Source organism: Athene noctua, chromosome 7, assembly GCF_965140245.1.
Source record: "Athene noctua chromosome 7, bAthNoc1.hap1.1, whole genome shotgun sequence".
In the NCBI taxonomy this organism is placed as follows: Eukaryota; Metazoa; Chordata; class Aves; order Strigiformes; family Strigidae; genus Athene; species Athene noctua.
In genome coordinates, this window is record NC_134043.1 from 25905457 (window position 1) to 25928608 (window position 23152).

General features: G+C 36.9%; 1 protein-coding gene across 1 annotated transcript in view; it reads right to left on the reverse strand.

Annotated features, from left to right (window-relative positions):
* PDE11A (phosphodiesterase 11A) overlaps positions 1–23152 on the reverse strand; it is a 139973-nt gene that overhangs the window by 67996 nt on the left and 48825 nt on the right. The window contains exons 3-7 of the mRNA XM_074910981.1: positions 13159–13248; positions 10923–11063; positions 7759–7823; positions 2827–2962; positions 371–446 (exon numbers count right to left, since the gene is read on the reverse strand). Of these exons, the coding sequence (XP_074767082.1) occupies positions 371–446; positions 2827–2962; positions 7759–7823; positions 10923–11063; positions 13159–13248 (508 nt within the window). The remainder of the gene's footprint in view (positions 1–370; positions 447–2826; positions 2963–7758; positions 7824–10922; positions 11064–13158; positions 13249–23152) is intronic.

Consider the following 23152-nt stretch of genomic DNA (forward strand, 5'->3'; position numbering starts at 1 on the left):
TATTATTAAAGAGGGAAACGACCACTTTGCTTAACTGCAGAAACAGTTGCCTGAGTTGTGTACGAAAAAGGGAGACCCAAGAAAAATATCAAAGTGTATCAAACTAATTTCACTAATATTGGTAGAATTCTGTTTTCATCTGTTTAGTTTCAATACAATGTATAACTTAACAAAGACACAGTGGGAAAGCTGAAAAAGTCCATACACAGTATCCAAGTCAAAACATCCATTCTTGGATACTTAGCATGCATCCTAGGTACCATAACTTCTTAACAACATTCAGCTGAGAAAAGGAAGAAAAAGGAACATAGAATAAAAAAGATATAATTAAATTTACCAAAAAATGATGCAGCTATGAGGAAGGTCTTACCAATTATTTGGTGGTTGCTATTCCATATAGGAACACACAGAACAGACCTTATATGAAAGCCAGAAATCTGGTCAGCCTAAAATGTAGAAATGAGAGCTTCCATTAGTTGTAGGTACCATTTGCAGCCTTTTACATTCTAGTAATAGAAATGTCAAGAAGTTTACATTTACAAATGTAATTCCATATGGATCAGCTCTCACTCGAAAAAAATTCTGCTGAAATCTCATTCACAGTAAGATTAACCAAAAGTCATAAGGATTGTTTTAAAAATTGCCAAAGAAAATACAAACATCACCATCTTTGCCACAGAAAGCTTACACTATTTGACTTCAATCTGAACTTACAGACAAACTGCAAGTGAGGCCATGTCCAGACAATTCCTGGATTACTTACACTGGTGGATCAGCAGACACAACCTTCACTGAATAAGTGTGCCTTAGAAATACTCTTCCCAATTGTCAAACTGAAATTGGATTTAGCAAAGCAGCTATAAAAGAAGGCTTACAGGAAATATGCATCTTCAGAAGAATAAGTAGGGAACTTTGCAGAAGCACAAGCTATAAAGAACCAAGATTTGAGATTTTCTATGCAGGTCCTGTAGTTCTGAAGAGAATCTTCTGCCTCATTTATTGTTTTCTATGTAATGTAGTATACAACTTAGCACTTTATTATGTGTCACTGATTCTCTCATTTCTACAGTTAATAAGCTTTAGTCATTAGGGTTATTGCTGCAAAATCTGAAGAAAATAAAATATTTTTTCAAAAGAGATTAGGGTAAGAGACTGGGATGACCCCATTCACAGAAGATCAGAAGATGTTCTCTTACTAAAACTGCCAATGCTACAGGCAATCTGTAACAGAAGAAAAGTAAAAGACCACCAATAATTCATATAATGGAGGCAGGACAGGATCATGGTGATCTAACTCAGGTTTTACTAGAGTACTGCTTATTTGTACATACTCAGAACTCATCACTAAAATCAGCATGGAGTACCACCTAAAATCCATGGGAGTGGGGGAGCAAGTGCCTCATGTATATCTTAAAATTAACTCAGTGAAAATACTTTGGCATTAAGTTCTTGATGAACGAGTTGAAAATTGAGCATCAACATTTGAAAATGACAATTAGTGCTCTCAGAGAAAAAAGAGAGTGTTTTTAATAGAAGCAGAGAACAGAATATCTGTTCATAACTACAACTGTATGTTTGATTCTAAGTCATAAGGGATAATATGTTCCTCTTACTACACTTGACTGTAGAAATAACTGATTGTAACAACTGAATTTAAGTATTGAATTTTCATAGAAACCTACCAACAGAAAAGAATTACTGCCCTTTATATTAAGTGTTTTCTTTTTCTCCATATAAATTGGGGAGTGCCTCTAACTCGGAAAGGACTAACTGTGAAACAGTAAGAGCTGAATTATTCAGGACATGATACATTAAAAGTACAACCGCAAACATAACAAGGATTGGCATTATTTCAGCATATCTCTTTGGCAAGAAATAGACCCCAAGCATTAATTGTACTTTTTGAAATTCTGAACAAATTACCATCAACACAGTTTTCTTGTACACTTTTACAGCAGGTGCCTTCTATTTTTTGTTGTTTTGACAAATTCTGCTAGTTTGAGAGATAATCCCTTTAATGACATGTGGAATAAAACTGGAACCAAGCAAACTCTCAAATTCCAAGCACACTTACTGTAGTAATATACTTTAGGAAGCTTGCTGACCAAGGCTGTCCACTGATTAATGTGCTGCCCAACTGCTGGCCAAGTCCCCTGTAGTAATACTGTTTCACTGGATAGAATTCACTGAAGATTTTGTCCTTCCATACGTCTCTAACATTTATTCAGGTGTTAAGTATACACATATGTTTTTATCTGTATCTATAGCTTCCTAACTGAGGCTGGAATTAATACCTTAGGATACACAAACACTTTTATTAGGAGTGATACGTATATTGGAGAAATAACTAATCCACTGTGTATATTTTATTTGTGCAAATTAAAAGGGTAGTTGGCTGAGTTAGATTACAAACAACATTTGTCTCTCTAGATACCAATTCTGTTTACATTGTGCGTGTGCAGTCCCAGTCACCCCAACAGCTAACAACGATGGTGCTGCTAACACCAGCAGCAGAATTTTCAACAATAAAAATCAGTTTGTTTAAGTATCATAGCACTTGATAAAGGAAGGTATCAGTTATAAATAGGAAAAAATGAATCATGGACAGACTAAGTAACTGCCTGAAGTCATATACTAATTCAGTGACCTGTGTTTACTGTATAAAGCCGTGTCAGCACCAGCAGACCAGAAGGACATACTGGATAAAAAAAATAAAAATAAATATTCACAGGTTTTACAGCCACTTGGATATAACAATAAAATTGTGTTATATTAGTTGCAATGCCAAAAGTATGATATAGATTTACATTTCTAAAAATCTCTTACTTCAGCGTCAAAGCGAGGGTCCTGATAGGCATCACTGATGTTCACCGGGAGACCCGTGGAAGCCACGAGTTCAGCAATGCTATTATTTATTAGCCAGTCGGAATAAGATGATGATTTCTCCACGCTGTCTTTGAAACTATCAAAAGGTATAGCAAGGGAAGAAGAAAATACAGTCAACACTGCTTGGAAGTCCAACATGTCTCATAGGTACATTCATAGGTTCAGTAGAACCATTCACAGTTATTCATGGCTACTAAGCATTATCTATGGAACAATAATTTGGGATTTATTGAAATGGTACATCAAAAATTCTCTCCTTTACACAGCTCTTTCTGTTGAAAATAGCATTGGTCTCCCGAGTAACGTAAATACAGCATTTAATAATGAAATGCATTTACATATGAATCAAGAGTGGGATAACGTTCCAGGTTTCTGTGGGATATGGGTCTCCTCATCAAAAGCAACCAGAGTTCTAAATAATATTTTCTGTAGTGCTACCTGAAAGTATATAATTTTAAGATTTTGATTTTTCAAATTAGTCTAATATTTTGGGGTATTTTAAATTCATACTTCCAATAATTTTCCTGACAAGGGAAATGCCATTTTTAAAATTTTGTTTTGAAATAACAGGCCTGAATGGCTGATGAAAGGATCATGAAATAAGTCTTAAAATTAATAACGTAAGCATGTTGCAGCAGGCGGATCCAAGTAATGGATCATGCAATACATGAAGATTTCCTTTTGGTTTTTTTTCCGCCTGGCTGAGCTTCTGCCACAACTACTGAGGGGCTAGAGAGTTGTCAATAAATGAGCATAAGACACTAGAATTATAGGCTCAACTCACCATACTTCTCCAGAAAACTCAGTATCTACACAGACCTTAAAGTCCTCATCTTATGCCTCATCTAATCAGTAGAAAAGTTCTCACTGACTCATTGCAGACAGGTTTTTGACATTGGCAAGGTATATCTATTCATGTGTGAATAAATGAATGCATGTTGTCTTAGTTTTGAGAAGAAAGCTTATCAATTTTCAACACCTGAGAAACATTACTTAGAAAAAAGTGACTCTGAGCAGCCATGGAGAATATTACAATTGCTTGAAGCTGCAAAGTAATGCACGTGAATGGAAGAAGGATGCAAAGCAAAATGCTTGAAAGACTCAATCAAAGTGAAAGAATTGATTTTTGTTGCATTGATTTTGCTGCATTGATTTTCTGGAGACTAATTCAACTAAGTCACTCATTTGAAAGAAAACTCAATATTCTTAAAAGACTATAAATAAAGATAATAATAATAATGATTTACATCAATATATGTAGTGTATCAACTTTCATTTGGGTAAGAATTTTGAGTGACTGTAATAAATGTTATATGTATACTTTGACAGGAACCTTTACAGAAATATAATGGTTTTTGAGCTAAGTAAAAAATTCACATTTATAATTCAATTTTTTTTTTCAGGACATCAATACTTGAGAAGCAAAAAAATCCTTAAGGATAAGAATCTAATTTCAAATGCATAGCTCCCAGCTCATACCTTAAAAATCTGGATGATATTATTATTATAATATAAGACACTTTAAATCACATACTGCGTTATGGGTGTAAAGCATTATAAGCAGCAAATGAATTCAAGCAAAAGAAACAAGATATAATTCAGGAAGAAGTTTTAAAAGTATGTTCTGCTATGTTGTCTCCAGTCCTAGCAAGTGCTTTACAACTACACTCTGCAAGAGAGGCACTCAACTTTCACTAGGAGGAAACATCAGTGATTAATTCTGATGCAAATCACAGCCAGCTGGCTCTCTCCCCATCCTTCAGCAACTCAGAACACTCAGAAGCTACTCTAAAAATCACAAGCAACAATTTTCTCCAAACCTTGGAAATTTGTGAGTGAGTCCTGCTGGACTGATGGAGGCAGCTGCATGCCACCATCTCCCTGTCTTGCCCACACACTAGCCGGAGCAACACATGCACGCAGGAGAGTAAACCCAACTCAAGATCACTGAGCAGTGCTGCAGGCTCCCCTTATGCAGCTTCTTGCCTTGCTGTCTGCCCCAAGGTCTCCCTGACTGGGGTGGCAGAAAGTACAGTAGGGAAATGGTACAGCCAAAATCATGGGTACCTTCAAGCCCCTCTAAACAGTGACATGAACTCTTCCAGCTCCTAGGACTCGAAGACAGAAAGATGCTTTAAAAAGCATTAAAATACCGCAGGGAATGAGGTGATACCTGAGTGCACATCACCCTAGGGACAATGTTGGTGAAACAGCGGAGCAGGGATTTCAGCACTTTCTCTGTACCAGCCCAACTGGGAGGGACCACAGATATTTTCTTCTATGCAACTCACACTCTGTCTCAGGCAGCTAATCTTTCCACTACCACCAGTACTCAGGTTAGAGAACTGTAATCTCAGCTACATCATCTGCCAAGATGATGACTTCTGTGCAGGAAAGACATAACACCCTCCCTCAGGCTCATAATCATCTAGAATACATCAAAAATGAACCCTCAAAGCTTCTAAGATTTATGTAATCTTTTTTTCAAAGGGAGGGAAAATTCAGGCGACTTCACAAACCAGTAGTTCAAGAACAAAATGACTGGAAAAACATGAGAGCATGGGTGTGCCATTATGGATAATAAACAAACTTGATCATGGTGTGTGCTGGAAAATTGCAAACTGAACAGATAAATGCAAGCATGGTCTTGCAAGATGTTTCTTTACAACCAACAACAGAGAAAAAAGATACGAGTATTCATCATAGAATTTAGGGACTAAAAACGTGAACTGCTATTAGCCAGATATAAGAGGGAGGAAAAAAAAGTCCATTTCTTGTGCAAGAAAGAATGTTGGGACATGAAAAGTTATATTGTACTTGGAGCTTCTCTCTCTTTCAGATAAAACTTATACCTCAGCCTATAATCTCTTTGGATTTCCACTAAAATTTCAAAGAAATAAAATTTATCCTCACTGGTGTAATGATGAAGAAACTTATCTTGCCATTTTTTTCCACATGAAAAGTCTCATGACTTTACATCAGTTACGGCTGCAGAATGTAGAATGAAAAGGGCAAAACTCCCTAGAAATATGCTCAAATGTCAAGGGCTAGCGGCATTGTTCTGTATCCTAAACAACCTTTGTTTTCCCACTATAGTGCCAATAACTCAAGCTGTGCCTGTGCTAGATCCAAATGTGACATCATATCTGCCAGTCTAACCTTGCTCTCTGTAAAACCAACTTCACTCTCCACTGGATGAAAAATGAAAGAAAAAGCAATAAATTATTATCTCAAGATGCACAGAAATATACCTTTATAAATCTTATTAAGACTCGCTACCAGGTTGCACGTGTTTATTCATGTCTCAGACTAAAGTTAAAATCTTGACTTGAGTACATGCAGAGCAGGCTACTACAAATTGCTTTTTGGTAACATGCTAATATAACTATGGTAACAAGAAATGAGCCAGCTTGGTTATCTTGACACCACTCTACATTGTTTTGACTAATCTGGCTACAGATCAAGTTTCAGAAAAACAGGAATAACAACCACATCCCTTGATTCATACTCCTGTCCCTGAACAAAAGGAATGTATTTTCACCCATTTAATTGACCTAGGAAAGACCAACTGCTCCAACTGCTACTCTGAAGCTTTTTTTCAATAGCAGTAACTTGTGATTCCTGGATGAATCAACAAATTAGTTATTCATATTTAAACCTTCCCATTTTTTATCACTTGTTTTTCTTTTCCACTTGTCTCATCATTCCCATCTCTCAACTAGTAGACAGGGCATGGAAGAGATCTAGCTGCTACCCATCTTTCCGTGTGTCCCTGGACAATGCTGTCAGTCTGCACATCTTAAAAATAACACTACCCATTTTTGTAATGCTGTGAGATCAATTAATGAAAAGCATTAAGAATTATGACCTGTCACAATCTGAAGTATAATTTGCAAATTCATCTTAATGATGTGGTAGCTTCTTGCCACACTGGAGGTGAAGAAATAAACCACAAAAGAAGGCAAATTACCCAGGAATACTTTTTAAAACTTCTTAAAGGGCTTAAATACAGCAAAGCACAAAGTAATCTTCAAGTTTGCTAAGCTATGGACAAGTTGGACAAAAGGCCATAGAAAATTCTAAATCAAAATCAGTATGAATTGATTTGCATAAAATGTGTATGATAATCACTGAATTTTGATGCTGAAATATGGGAGAAACCTTCGCACAATAGCCCCGAATCTTCATCCAATCCTTTGGTATGTAGGACATTTTATGTGAGCTGTTACCAGTTGTATTATCTTGTAGGAATTAATACAGTAACCCCACATGGATAAAAAGCTCTTTCTATTACTACTTACAATTAGACTTTTATCAATGTTTAAATACAGGTCCTACTAAACAAAACATATACTTCTATTTTGTTAGGACTTCCAAACAAGATTTAGTCACAGGAACACAATTTCTAGGAAATACCTGTTCTCTGAAGTTTTTAGGCTTTCCAACTTGACAACAAGAGCAGAAATAAAATTTTATTGGAAACCTTTCAACACAACTGTAAGGAGGCATTTGGTAAGAGATCAATAATCTAAAATGATTTTGTAATTTTTACTTCAGTATTAACTATGCAAAACAGTATTTGTGTATTCTTCAGGAGTTTAACAATAAAAAGTCATCAGTTATTTCTTGGTTTCTTCTCTGAGACACAGATACAATGTTAGTACACATATATACACATATAAAAATACAGTCACATTTATTCAAGCAAGTCTCCATTTGAAGCAAGCAGGAGTCTTGTCTTAGTAAAAACTGTAGACTCACATTCTTCAATCAAATCTACCCAAAGTTCCACAAGAAAATAAAACTATGATCAAGCAAATTTTAAGCTATGTGAAAAATAAAGCCATTACCATAGAAGAAATGAGCACTAACCTGTTGTCAGTATCAGCACTGCATTTTGGAGACAACAACTCAAAAGATTTTGTAAATTTCACCACCTGTCACAAAAAAAGAAACTTAAAATTGTTAAGATTAATAAATATGTAGGAAAACAGCAATGTAAGGTTTCTATATTTAAACTGTATTTTTATTCAATCGTTTTAGAATACAAATTTGATCTGTATTCCCCTGATGGAGAACTCATGTTCAGAATACACATTGTGCACAGTTCACTAACAAACAATATCAAATCAAATTATATCTTTAGATTCCTTTATGAAACTATTTTCTGCAACAGTATATGTTTCCCTTCAAAGGGCTTTGTAACATGAATTGTGAAGCTTTACCCAAACTTCACTTTTTTTAAGTGTAGCATAATAAACAGAAAGACACATTTTCACTACTAAGTGCAACCAATTTTCCTTGAGCATATGTGCCAACAGCACGTAAGTGAAACATTTCAAGAGTCTCCAATGTGACATAGAACACAGGTAACGTTTTCAGATGCAAATATGGGTCCCCATCTTCCACTTTGGTTCTGTGTTGTAAAAGCTTTTCACACAATGTACAAATGATGATATTGTAGACATGGTTTAACCCTGAGTTACTCTATGGAGATCTGTTTTGATATACAGGTTAACCCTCCAAAATAGGGGGAAATCAGGAAAATAACTGTTTAGCCACTTGTAAAAATTACCAAGTAAGTGGTAAGATGATATTCTCCTACTCCAAATTAACCTAAGATTTATGACTGCTTAGAAAACGTTTAGGCTTAATTGAATATCTTGGTTGTCCACATTTCAGAATTTGGTCTAGAGGAATGAGAACTCATTGCCTGTGGCTTGGAAAAAACCCTCCATGCTCAAAGGTAGAAGTAGTACCAAGATCAGAAAAATGAAGTGAACAATGCCACCCACAGCCTGCTACTAACACAGTGTACTGTTCTGTGAAAAATAAAAATTATATTATACTTGCAAACATAGTGGCATTTCATAAGAATGTAGTAGAATTGTATCTTGTAATTATAAAATCAGTGTGGGAGGTCCAGAAAGAGAAAATAAACTAGAAACATTAAAATTCTATAACAGAGAACATATAAATGAAATACAAACCTTGATCTTGCTTTTATGAAAGCTAGTGTAATTTGGGGCACACTCCACTAAAAGTACTTAATTTCTATTAGTTTAAATGAATTGAGAATTACATCCTTCCTCTAGGAAAGAATTTTTTTTTTTTTCTGCTATACACACAAAATTATGATTCTGTCTCTGATAATCCTTTAGACATGTCACAACCCAGAAACAAATAATCAATTACAGAGTCAGTGAATCCAAAGATACTTGGATGGAAAAAAGAATGGTGTAACGAGCAACATTTTTATCCTTCAGCTACTTCTCAAGTAAGTAGAAAGGAGCATAGTTTGTGTTGAATACCCTGAAAACACTGAAGAGAGCTACCAATATAAAGACAGTCACTTATTGTGCTACTAATAACAACACTTATAAAAATGTTAAACATTTTTTAAAAGGCTCTTATACCCTATTAATGGCAGTACTACAAAGTCCCAGTGAAAACCCCTGTCAAAACTGTGCATGAAATCCAAATCTTGACAAATACTTTCATATAGCTTACATCCATCTGTACAACTTAACAGAGCTCTGAAATGAAATAATTATTCCTTGGTCAAGTGGACAGAGCAATCACAAAACCCAAACATACTTCAATAATGCTGAAATTTGTATTTTCACTTCACCTGCTCAATGCAAAAGCTTCTTCCTATCACAAGTACATGACTATCTAGACATTTGTATGCAAATGTGTCTTTTCCAGTGGATTTTCTGCTACCTCAGGGAAAAATTACTAGGTCAAAATAACAAGAGGTCTTATCTTTTCACAGCATTTTCATCATTTAAGAACTGAGACCAGTTCTCATTATTTATTTTGCAAAGTATTAAAGAAACTTGTTAAAATGTGCAAACATAGCTACTCCGAAATATACCCCTGCCAATAGCTAGAGTGAGTGGAAAACTTTCAGGAAGGAATAAATCCCATGGAGTAGTGGCCACCAAAAGTAGATGAGAAAACTCCCTGTGTTGCAGGTTCAGCCCTTCCTGTAGTGGTCTTCTTCCACATTAAAATACTGTATCTGACAAAAACCCATTCATGATACAAGTTCAGAAGCTGACCACTCTGAAGACACTGATTAGACTGCTGTAAAGCTAAATAGTCGCTGAATAGACAGGATGGTCAGATAAGAGTGTCTTGATGAGTTTATTTTTACTGGCTATTTCTAATGAACCAGTAGTGTGATTAAAGATGTAACAACGTTACATACTAGAATAGAAACTATACAAACATTCAGTTTTCTACAGTTATACAGTAACAGATGTAGAAATATGAACACTGTAGAAATATCAACAAAGACGTCTGATAATTATTTATTGAAATATTGTATGCAGAAAAGGTTAGTTCTAAAAATGAGCATTAAAGATTTGTTTGATAATGTAACTGTTTCTGATTCTGAAACTGCTTGCAAGCACCACCCATTTGATACTTCATTAGCCTGAAAATGTTACAAAGATCATAAATTCCAGGTAAATATAAAGCTACAGACAGGATTTTTCTTTCCTTCTAGTGGCTATACCATGAAGAAAGGAACTGAGAAAAAAAAAAATTGATAACAAATCAGGTCATCAGGGAGGCACGTTCAGAGTTATGGCATTTGTCTTCCCAAGTAACCATTACAGGCGATGAAGCCCTGCTTTCCTAGAAATGACAGAACACCTGCCTGCCGATTGGAAGTAGCATATGAATTCCTTATTTATTTATTTGCTTGTGCACACAGCTTTTGCTTTACCTATTGAATGGTCTTTATTTCAATCCATGAGTTTCACACTTTTACTCTTCCAATTCCCTTCCCCATCCCACTGGGCTGGAGAAATGAGTGAGTGGCTGTGTGGGGCTTCTGACTGCTGGGGCTATCAACCCCATTGTGTGGTTTAAAGACTCAACCTGTACCTAACTTATAAGAACGATGTGCTGGGAAAATACTGGCTGTCCAGCATTTACACGTGATATGAAACAGCTTTGCCACAATAAAAGCAGCTGCTCCACCACTCAAATATTAGCCTTTCTATGGAATGTGCAGCCATACTTACTGGTGATTCAATATCTTCCAGAAGTAATACTGAGCACCGTTCACACTTCAGCAGAGTCTGAGCCCGATGCATAATCTTCTTGACAATTTTCTCTAAGTCGGTCTGTTCCTCAAAGAGGTCATTCACTACTTCCAATAAAGCCTGCATACAAGGAGAGAAAACTCTTGTATTGGTTGTAAAATTAATAAATATATGGAGCATTAAAGGAGGCATAATCTCTGGGATTGATTTTAATATGCATGATCCATTGAAATCTTCATTCAAATAAAGTTCTTAATGATTATGGCAACAGAATTGGGGTGGGGGTATCTGAAGAAAGAAAGGAATTAAATATTTCTTAGCTCACAACTGGGCACAATCCAACCCCTAGAAAACAATGGGAATCTTTCAAACTATTTCACTGTGGTCCAGAAATGAAACAATGGTTGCAATGCAACTCTCCAAGTACGCAGTATGGATTGAGTTACTTGTTTAGCTATATTGAATTTGCTGGTGCATTTAAACGTCAGTTTATTCATTTATTACCCATTTTGCATGTTCAAAGCTGGAAAGAAAAAAAAAAACAACACATCAATACTTTCATATTCCAATAGCACTCTGATTCCATCTTTACCACTAACAACATGTCTGTAACATACAATGTTGTAAAACGAAGAGCTTTTGCTCTCATTTCATCAACTTTAAAAATAACAGGATATGTTCTTTCTTACCACGGGTCCAAAGAAGTGTGCTTTTATTTTTTTATTCTGGTTTATGGCATCAACACTAAAGAACATCCACACATGCAAGCATTTAAACGTTAGTCATTTTAGCTCTCCTAACACAGTGGTCATCAGCAAAATGTTGGTCATAGGCACTGGAAGTTGCCACCATTGGTGTCCAGTTTGATAGGGAATGCAAAGTATGGGCTTGTCCATCACACGTTACTTGTCAACTAATTTCAATCATGGACTAGACAAAGTTAAAGATCAGAAATGGTCAGAAATGCAATTAAGTACAGACCACCATGTAGTGGTCAAATGGCAGAAATACTTGCTATGCCTTGCATGGCTGAAGTGACAACAAGAAACAAAGATTCTGTATCTCTAATCCAACTTCATGATGTGTTCAACCGCCAGAATTTACCATTTTCTAATGAAGAATGAGAAAGTCCCTAATACTTTTCTGCTGAATCCCTCCCTCAAAAGATTAAATGCCAGCTCTTCAAAAGTTTGCCATTGTTCCCTGCAGGCTGGGAATCTGCAGAAAATTTTAAGTCTCTATGTAGTCAAACAATTATTTTGTTTGAACATCAAACAAAGAAAAAAATCTTGGGCAGAAAATCTTTTTCCCCTCCCAAGACTCCACATCTCCACCCCAAAATATAGTGATCTGTAGTCAGACCTGAACAGAAAACAAGCTCAGATGCTTCATGACCCTTAAATTTACGCACCATTAGAAAGGGCTAGTGTTAGTTTTCCAAGTAGTGGAAAGCATTAGTTTCCATATATGGAAAACAACAAAATCCTGAATATACAAATGTCAGTGCTCAATACACAGACCCACCCCACTGCAGTAGGCTCAACACTAATAGTGGTATTTCTACTGAAGCTTTGAAGCTGTGATCCGTGATAACAAAAGTTATCATTTCATGTCATTGAAGGAAAGCTAATTTAAAAGGAAAAAAAAAAGCTAATCATTATAAAACCCCCTCAAAATTACCATTTTATTTCTGAAAAAAACAAAGACCTCTCTGAAAAGTAAATGACATTAACTCAGCATTATTTTCACTTCTTTAGAGTCTTCTGTCCCAACTCATGCATGGCATCAGCAATCATGAGTAATGTGAGTAAAGTATCCATGCAGACACATACTGGCAAACCCCTTCACATACAGGTTTTTTTCTTGCCTACTTTTATAAAGATATAGCCACATTATTTTCACATGAATTAAATATTACAAATTCAGGATGGCAAAGGTTTGATATATCTGGAATTTTATGAGATTTGAATCTCTGCCATAGTAACACTCTCTCCTGTACTATCTGTATCACAAACACAATTGTTTCAGCACTACGAAACATGGAACTGACATCAGGAAAAAACAGGTACCACTGCGAGCGTATTTGTTGAAAATGTATTTTTTGAAATAAAACATAGTGAAAACTATCTGGATAGCAAACACATATGCAAATCTGGAATATGAAGGAAGAAAAGACTATGCTTTGATATTGGTCTAATAAAAATTTTTTACTTACCCTGCTTCTGTCATACTCCTTCCTTGAAGCTGCAAATAGCTGGGCATTGGATATGGCAATTCCACAGAATGGAAGATACATCTGCATCACCTAGTATCAAAAGAAACTCTCAGTCATTAAAACCAACTGCAATTAGACACTTATGTTACTAGCAAGGAGACCTAAACTTAAGTGACACATCCCAGGAAGGTCTCAGCTCACTCACTCTTCAGCAGAACACTAAACACAAAACAAAATCATCATGGGTAAGGCACATAAAATGGGTGGAACAGAGATCAAACGGGTAGGAAAGACCAAATGCATTTGAGTTCACAGGTCCCAACAGTGAGGGTGCTCTGTAACTTGCCTGGAAAACCACAGATTCTCAAGTCTATAAAATGCCTAAAGACTATATTAAATTACTGTAGACACAACAGCTTCCCTAGGGTGAAAAAAAAAAAAAAAGTATTCTTTTTTTTCCTAGAAAAAAAAAGAAGCAAGCTTGAGTCACATTTCTGCCGATTTCTAGAGGATGTAGATTTTGGAGAATACCAGCTCAGTGGAACAAAGAACATTTATCCAAAATGATTAGTCAGAAAGCTGATTGTCTTCTCAATAAAGAAGAAAAAAAGTTAAAGAACATGCTTGAGAAACTGGGCCTTAATGCATCACCAAACATTAAGAAAAACTCTACAAGAGGGACTGGGAAATTGGTAGAATATTTTGAGGTGCACAAGATGACTTTAGGCTGGCTATGACTTTAGGCTGGCTGAAATGAATGAAGTAGGCTAGTCAGATAGTTGAATACCTGTAGGACTGGCACTTTCACAAGAATGACAGTGGATCAAAGTCCAACAAAATCAGCATTTTTAAGTCACATACTGATAACAAGTCTGTAACATACTGCCACTGCTGAGTGGTTCCCAAGCTTTGGTCTGAGACATTAAGTAAATTTTACAGCTGCTGAATAGCCTTCATGTTTGCAAAGCCCCCAAGAGCTGGGGCACTTTGCTGTTTACAGAGACAAAAGAATGCTGCAGCAGCTAACCTTTCTTCTCCTTGGTCTGTCGCCTGGGAGATCCACTATAAGCAATAATTTCTGTGATAAGTTTCGACATCGAGAAAGTGGCATTTGTCTCTGAAATTCCATTTAATTAGAAAATTACTGCTAACCCAGGGAAGTGGGCTACTGAAATTATTTTATGAAAAAAACCTCAAGAATTGTAAGAATACAGAACTTAAACAGCAGCAACTGCTGTTCTACTTTGTCTTCCTTAAACACTCCACTGGCTCCGTTTCTACTTAGACCGTGTTCGAGTAATGATGAGTTTTTGAAAAGAATCTTCAGATGCTCTGAAATTTGCACCTTCACAGCTGCCATTCTGTCAGAACAACTGCACATTTTAAGGGTTCACACAACTACACCTATACTGCCAATTTGCAAAGAGTTTACTTCTGTCCTCTTCCCATCATGGTTCCTTCTAAAGGAAAATTACATACTTTAGACTCTACACACATCTTTTCAGAGGGGCAGTAATTAAACTAGCCAACAATCACAACAGATCCGCAAGAATGAGTACATGAAATGAAAAATAAAGACAGTAACAAATTGCTAAGAAGGGTTCATTTTTTTAATAAGAAATTCTCTGAGAGAATTTTGCATATTTCAGTTTAGATTTTATTTCCAAAATGAAACAAAAACCTTATCTATATTTTCTTGCAATAGTACCAAAAACCACAGCCAAATAAGAGATGCAGAGCAGAAAAACTTTAACCTGAGAAAAATCTGACCTTGAGTGCAATTACAAATATTATAATGACACTGGATACATTTTTGCTTAATAAAAACAAGTAAATACTAGCATTTATTGCCCCACATTGGAACCTCTATTCCCCAAAATAATGTGACACTGTAGCAATGGAAAGCATACAAGTAGTTAATAAACCTTCAGCCATCACAAAAACAGCTAGCAAAAATGTCTTTTTCATCAAGAAGAAAATACAATTTTGCAATATTGAAAAACATTGCTCTCTGGAACCCAGATTCCAAGGCACTGACTCTGTATAGAAATTAACATCCATAAAACACTGGTTTATGCAATGTGAAGAGTCTGGAAAGCTGCTGACTTACATCATTCTTCTCACCACTCAAACTAATTGTGTAAGATGCAGTGCAACTAAGAGAGAGATACCAAGCTGTTTAAGATAATCAGTAGAAGAAATTAATAGATATCCACAGTTATGAAGAAAAAATCCAAACCCAACAAAACCCAAAACAAACATAGGGTAGAGAGGCCTATGATAAAAGATAAATCAATTATCCCTGTTTACCTAAGAACAATTGACAAAACAAAAGCCTACTGTCATTCCTCTTTTGTACTTTCTGAATGGTAAGGGTGGTTGCTGCCTAAACCACTTTTGACAAATTGCAATACAGTACCAAATAAACAAAGAATAAAGACATTTCTAATAGTAACTGATTTTTAAATAGTATTTTTTTTAACCAAAATGCAGAATGCAGTAGAAAGCAGTTATCATATTCGATTTTGAATTATTAATTTAAATCTGCAGTACTCAAGACTTCATTACCAGTACCTCCAGTATGACGATGTCCAGGCTGTTGACACTCCATACAAATATGGAATAACATAATCAACTCTTAACTGGCTGAGCCACATACTGTAAGGAGCTGGTTGGTATTGTTACACCAGATTCATTTCAGAGGTTTTCCTTCCAAAGAGAATGCAGAGTTGAGGAAATGGCACATAACACCATAAACTGGGCATATCCTTTTTTCCTCCTTTTAAGTGATAGGTATATAACTACTAACCCTCTGGTACTCCAAAGTAAAAATATGTTGCATCACTGAACCATAATGCACTGTAATTCTATTTCCATTCATGTGGATTACTACTATTTCTCCTTAAATAGAAGGACGGAACTTACAATGGACAAAAAGCACAGTCCATATTTACTATCTTAATTCTCTAGCATGGATACGCTTCAGAAATATACTGACTTCTGGTAACATCAAATAAATTGGGCAGAAGACTAAACTGTATTGTAAAGACAAGAGTGTTGAAAGGTAGGTCATAGACCCACTGTTAAGCAGCATGTGACAGGAAACGACACATAAAAGACATGGTGGTTTTAATTTTCCTTGGTGAGACAAGATCTTGTTAAGAAGGAGCGGTTTTCTTTTTCCCCGTCTGCTGTTCTTCATGCAGCACTGAACAGGCCAGGACATCTTGCCTCTACCAGCTAATGTCTGTACGGGTTTTACCAAATAGTTTTATTACACAATGAAGACAACCTGATGCTGGAACTTTTAAAGGAACCACTGACACCTTGTCCAAAGGCTGAGTATGCAACATTACACCAATACACAAAATATTGGTGTGAAACTCATGGAAAAACACCTAACACACCCTCCTGAAGAATATAACATAATTTCCCTCTGCTATACTGAAGGCCATTTAAAAAAAATAATTTTGAAGCAAAAGAGTATATCTGAAAGAAAATTTCCTTCCACATCTATTTTGAACTAATGACAGGAAAAGACCCTGCAGATCTATCAAACAAAGCAATTTCCTAAGCAAGCAAATAGATAGAACATAAAAACATCAAAAATATAGCTTTAACAGATATACCTAATTAATTTATTTTGGCAGATAAGGTTAGTTGTAATGATTCATCACAGTACTTTGTGGCATATTAACAAACAAATCAGTAAACATGTAATAGTATATTTTATAAAAATTATGTTCAGTCTGAATAATAAGCTAATCTAATGAACCTGTTGAGATGTTGGAAGAAACTACTATATTTTTTCATGACAACTCTAAGGCATTCAGATCCAATAACTGCAGGTTAACGAGATTATATTGTGAATTACTTGAGCATTCAGGGTCCAGGTAAGACAACTCAGTTTCTCATACCTAACTCTCCAACAAGTACCACATCCTTGGGTAGCAACTACACTCAACTCACAAATTCACAGCAGCATACAAAAGGTAAAAAGCTGTGCTCACTTACAAACTGGTGCAATATTTTATAAGGGCGGGAAACCTTGTATGAAGAGAAGATGAAGTAATGGACACCAGTTCAATATCGCAGCCTCTTAATTTCTAAATTCTATTATTGTGTTATGGAGTTATTTTATGTTAGGAGTATTAAAACATAACTACCAAGGGAGTGAACAGGATAAATACTAGAAGCTGTCATATTCAATTATGCAACAACTTTTCCTCTAGGTCCTGAAGATCTTTTCTGCAAAACTACACCAGTAAGATCAATGACTGCCCTGACCATAGTTACTTTTTCCTTCCCACAGAAGGATATATTCCCATTGCTTTAGTATCTCCACACATCTCCAAACTTGTATGCCCAAAGTTAAATCTTTAAATCCACAATAAGAACTGAAGAGTAGCTTGATATTTGGAAGTACAAAGCATTCCCAAATTCTGCAATGTTAACTGCTAGGAGCAGAAATCTGCAACCTGTGCTTGTTTCACTGCTTTTTTAATGGCATCAGTTCTGAAACCTAAATGAAGTGCACCAGTTTTCCCCTCAGAACCAGAGGACAGTCTTCCATATGTTTCTTCTTCATAATTACAGTTCTGTAGGCCAAAAGTTCCATACCTGGTTGCATAGTTGTCTGGGCACATCAGCATTTGGACACCTACACCGCAGCATCACAATGTCTTGAGATGTGACATTCATTTTCCTTTCATCTGGCTTTTCACAGATGTTGAAACATAGTCAGAATACATAAGTTAATACCATGCTTATCAGTATCCCTCTGAACGGCTAAAAATAACTTAAGGGTTTCTCTCGTGATCTGGGTTTGGGTTTCACAATAACTTCATGCTTGATATAAATTTTTTTACATCTGAAACAGGCAGGAGGAGACCTCTGGCCAAGATCTTTTGGACAACACCTGTCCTCAAGAGATACCACTGTTCCCTTCATCACACAGCCTGGGGATGATAGTCCCTATGGAACCTGCAAACCTCTCCCTTGGTACTCAAGAAAAGACCCTGCTGGTTCCTACTTTAAGAGTTCAAAAGAAAGCTATTTCCTAGAATTGGGTGTCTCATGGTAAATACATTTTGAAATTTTATCTTCACAAGAAGGTTTCCTAGCCTCAGTGTTGTTTTACCCTCACAAATAGCACAGAATCCACATCAACCACAAAACAGTATGAAATATTACTATTCTTACCCTATTTAGCAATACAGGCGTTCACATCTGCAGATCTCAACATGTCTTTTGCTTCCTTTTTTTTTTTTTTTTTTAATGACAGGTAATGATATAAAACAACGAAGCTGCATGCATGCAGACCCGCAATGCAGAAAGTTATTAGCTAATTGTGAAAAAAAGCCAGTGCTGCAATGGCAGCACACTGCAGAGGTAAAATGCTAGCTTCATGCTTGCTGGCTGGAAAGCAGCCCTGAGTTCAGCTTCAGCTAAATGCAATGACATTTACCCTGCCTCCCCCGCCTGCGGTTTCACCTGCACTAAGCATCCTCAAAGAGCACCCGCTGCCATAACTATCTGATAGATATAGTCTAACTCATGGTTTCTGACATATCGAAACAGCGCCCTGCCCATGGTCACAAAATAAAACAATTTTGATGTCTGGTGGAAGAAAGAAGCCTCTCAATAAGGCTTGTGTACCCAATCTGGCACAAACTCCAGGTTAAGCTTTTAGCAAATGCCTGTCTGGTTCAACTGCTTTCTTAGCAGCTACTGGAGCCACTTGTCTTTACACAGCTTGGTTGGTAAGCCTGTGGGGGAAGGGAGCTAGTACAGGCTTCCTAGACGGAGAAAAAAAAAAAAAATCCTTTTAAAGTAAATGGTTTTGCTACAGTTTAAAGTTATAAACTTTTCGTGGACGTACTTAAAAACCAAATCAAGGAAGCCAGATGCCCTTTGAAACACTTCCTAAAGTGTTAAAAATAGGTTCAAAGAATGAAATATTCTGAATTCTGAAAATGATAAACCAAAATCAATTGCAAAATGATTAAGCGCAAGCGTTCATCCAAACTCCATTACCTTCTGCCAGATGTGCAGTGTCTGCCTATCCACCACTCTGATAAAACCCGATTGTCACCTAGGTTTGAGATTTTCAGAAATATTTTCCAAAATTATTTTTCCACCCCAAGCATGGACAGAACCATCATTTGGTACAGACACCCTGTGAATTATGGGCATACAAATAGGGCACACAGCCCCTGCTTATATCAGTGAACCTCCAGAAGCTCCTGGGCCAATCTTCTATGGCCTCTGACTTTTTTTTTTTTTTTTAGTTTCCATTTGCATGTGATTATTATTTATGCAGTACCATAAAAATACCCTAATGCTCGCAAACATACAGCAGCAACTCTATCCTACAAAGCTCACTGCCTAACTATGGAAGCTTTTGGTGGCTGCAAACAGCCTGAAAAGGACCAGAGAAGCATTTCTTCAATACTGACTCTGTGCTTGTCTGCTTCATATAATTACTGGCACTCATTCAAACTAGGTAACTGCTTCACCAGACAGATTACAACACATGTCTCCTGTAGGAGCAGACTTAGTACAGTTTTAAAACCTGAATCCTATGTAGGTCACTGTCCTCACAAGCCATGGCACTGGGAGACTATCCCATGCAGGACCGAGGGGCAAGAAATGGCAGAAGTGTGGCTTAAACAGCTTCAGCCACAGCCTCTCACCTTTGTCCGGGCCCCCCTCACTGCCTTCCTGTTCCTACAGCACAAAACCCATCTTCTCTCTTTTCTGCTACACACGTAAGATCTTTAAACTGGGAAAACAAATGAACACGTTGAATTTGATTTACAGTAATACACTTGTAAAGCTGTTTAGACAGTCAGAACTACACACATCCACTAATCCCATTTCATTTTTCTGGCAGATATTTGGAGGTTTCTTGCCCCAGTCACTTTACAGCTAAATATTATTCATATCTGCCATCACTAGCAGGAGGTGAAGCTCAAAAAAGTCTAAACAAGCCACACTGAATTATTGTCATACACAGAAAAAACATTGGCAGTGGCTATTAAACCTATTTTTAGCAATATTATATAAGACATATTTAAACATTTTAACATTGCATTGAATTTAGCACTTGGTATAAAGTGGGAAGGACAATAAATTGTACTGTAAATTTCCACAGAGCACATTATTTTAAATGATGTTGCTCCAAATAAATCCGAAAAAATTTCTGCTAAAGAATAGAAAGCCAAAACCAATTAAAATATATAAAAAATGGCTACTATTCTAGGACCCAATCTTCTGATCTCATACATGCAAAAATCCAGCTGTTTTCATGGGAAATTCCTCCTTATTTAATACACACCTCAATCAGTGATGCCCCATAATAAGCCCTGTTCCAGCAAACACTTCAAACTGCCACAGTTATTTAACATGTGATACTAAGCCAGGATTTCCAGCAGGAGAAACGGGGACAAGAGGAGGAGAAAAGTTACACAAGGAACAACAGTCATTCTATTAAAATGAGAAGTGTATGAACTGAGGAAGAGTAAAGACAAAATGCAGTGACACAAGGAGCATCACCATGCTAGCACAAGCACCTGTAAGCCCAATGCCTGGCATTCAGCACTTAGTCCTGAGAGTTCAGCAAATGCACATCAAGCTTGAAAACAAGGAAAAGTCATTTTGCAGGCAGCCCAAGTGAGGGCTGCAAAGTTAAAGTAATATGACCAAACCAGTAAACCAACATGCTTCTATATTATAAGCACACTGAAAGCCATGCAAGGGCTACTGAAGATATCCTCAAATCTGGATGGCAGAGGTATACACCATGTCTGTGTGACCATCTGCAGTTAGAAGGCCATTAAGTCGACCTGACAATTATGGATGGATGTTTTTTTATCAGGTCTAGTGTTTCCATTCATGGGTTTTGAAAGTTGGCAGGGCACCATCCTTTGCAGCAAAGTCTTACAGAGAAGTGCTAGGCAGCTTTTATTAGTTCATCTGAAATAACATGAATGAGCAGCATCGTGAAAGGTCACAAATGTCCTCAAAACCACAACTCCTACCCACCAATTAACTTTGTCTCCTTCAAATGGTGTCAGTCATCTTTGACACATCTGAATTATATCATCACCTTAATAAAAGTCAAGCTGAGAGGGTTCACAGAGGACATTTTACCTGTGTAATGTTTTCCAGAGAGACCAAGAGGGACTGTTACTGCCTGGCTGCTCTCTCCTGTTTGAAGGTGAGCCACTAGAGGCCAACCCCCAGGCATGGGAGCCCACAGTCATTGTGTAAGCCAGGCAGTTCTGCAGTGCCTTAAATCTCAGTATATCAAAGCACTTTGGCAGACCATGTGCAAAGTTTTACAGCAGCAATAGCATGCTGTAATTTTTTTCTAGAGACAGCAAAAGTGAGCCAAAGAAAGATTAACTGATATATCTGAGGGGCGGAAGAAGGTCACAAAGAAAGATTCTGTCAAAATTTTGGAAAAGCTCCTGGTTCCCACTATGTCTGAATCAGTGGACCCAACCTGCCCAAAGACACTATTATAAAAGCTTTATAAATGCCGCTGCATGAAATGGGAAGATCTTGTTATTAGCAGTGCAGAGTGACAGCAGTGAAGACTGATACTATCAAGCTAAAATAAAAAAGTTGCAGATCAGAACTTTAAATTGGCATAGGAGAATTAATAAGTATCATTTCAAAGTTGGTTTCCCCTAAGACACAGTTACAGTTTTCAGTTTTTCCATTTCAAATTGCACCACGTTAGGTCTCTGGCAGATACTACCCATAACAACTGACCATGCTAAATGAATGATATTGAGACCAAGAATAAATTCCATATGCATTCATATATTGAGAATGTAATGTTCAAGTCACAATTCTACTTACAACTCAGTTACTAAATCCCAATTGTTGTCAATGATGAGAACTAGATTTATTCATATTGCTGCAGTCTTTAAGTGTTAGAGTACACAAACCCAAAACTATTTCTACTAATTCTCGGCTTAGTTAAAACTGAATGAAGATGTCTTCTTTCATTTTTTGTATAAATTAAATTATTTAGAGCCAAAGTGCAGGCACAGAATCAGAATCACAAACTGGTTGAGGTTGCCAGAGACCTCTGGAGGTCATCTGGTCCAACCCCCTGCTCAAGCAGGACCACCTAGAGCCAGCTGCCCAGGATTGTATCTAGACAGCTTTTGAATACCTCCAAGGATGACAACTTCACCAGCTCTCTGGGCAACCTGTGCCAGTGCTCTGTCACTCTCACAGTAAAGAAGTCTTTCCTGATGTTCAGAATTTTCTGTTTAAGTTTATGCCCATTGCCTCTTTTCTGTCACTGGGCATCGCTGAAAAGAGCCTGGCTACATTCTCTTTGCAACCTCCTATCACCTATTTATACACACTAATGAAATCCCCCCATGACCCTTCTCTTCTTTGCTAAACAGTCCCAGCTCCCTCAGCCTTTCCTCATAGGAGAGATGCTCCAGCCCCTTAGTCATCTTTGTGTACCTTCATTGGACTCTGCCCAATGTCTCTCTTGTACTGGAAAGCCCAGAACTGGACATGTTGCTACAAGTCATAAGTGAAACTTAATCCTGAGGTTGCATAAATACTGCATGTAGTTTAACCAAAAAAGAATTTAGCTCATCTATATATAACAGTCTGCGTTGAGATCACAGTGATATTACTAAGTTTCTATTCAGGTTCTTCTCTTGTATACTTCAAAAGGTGTTTCATGATTTTTGAAGAAAAAAATTACTTGAACAGTAACATTTTTCCACATTGGACTTTGTAGAGACGGAGAATGTTTCTGGAAGAGCCTACTGTAGAGGCCTGATCCTTTGCCATGCTGAGCTCCTCTTTCAGCGAGGTGGGTGTTCTTGCCTGACTAAAGCCAATGCCAGTAAAAGTCCTTCCTTCTAATTGAAACCCCGACTGAAATACAAAAGCCTGATTCCAACACATAAACCAGCTAGATTTCCCAGGTTAAATTGTGCGTGGTATGAGT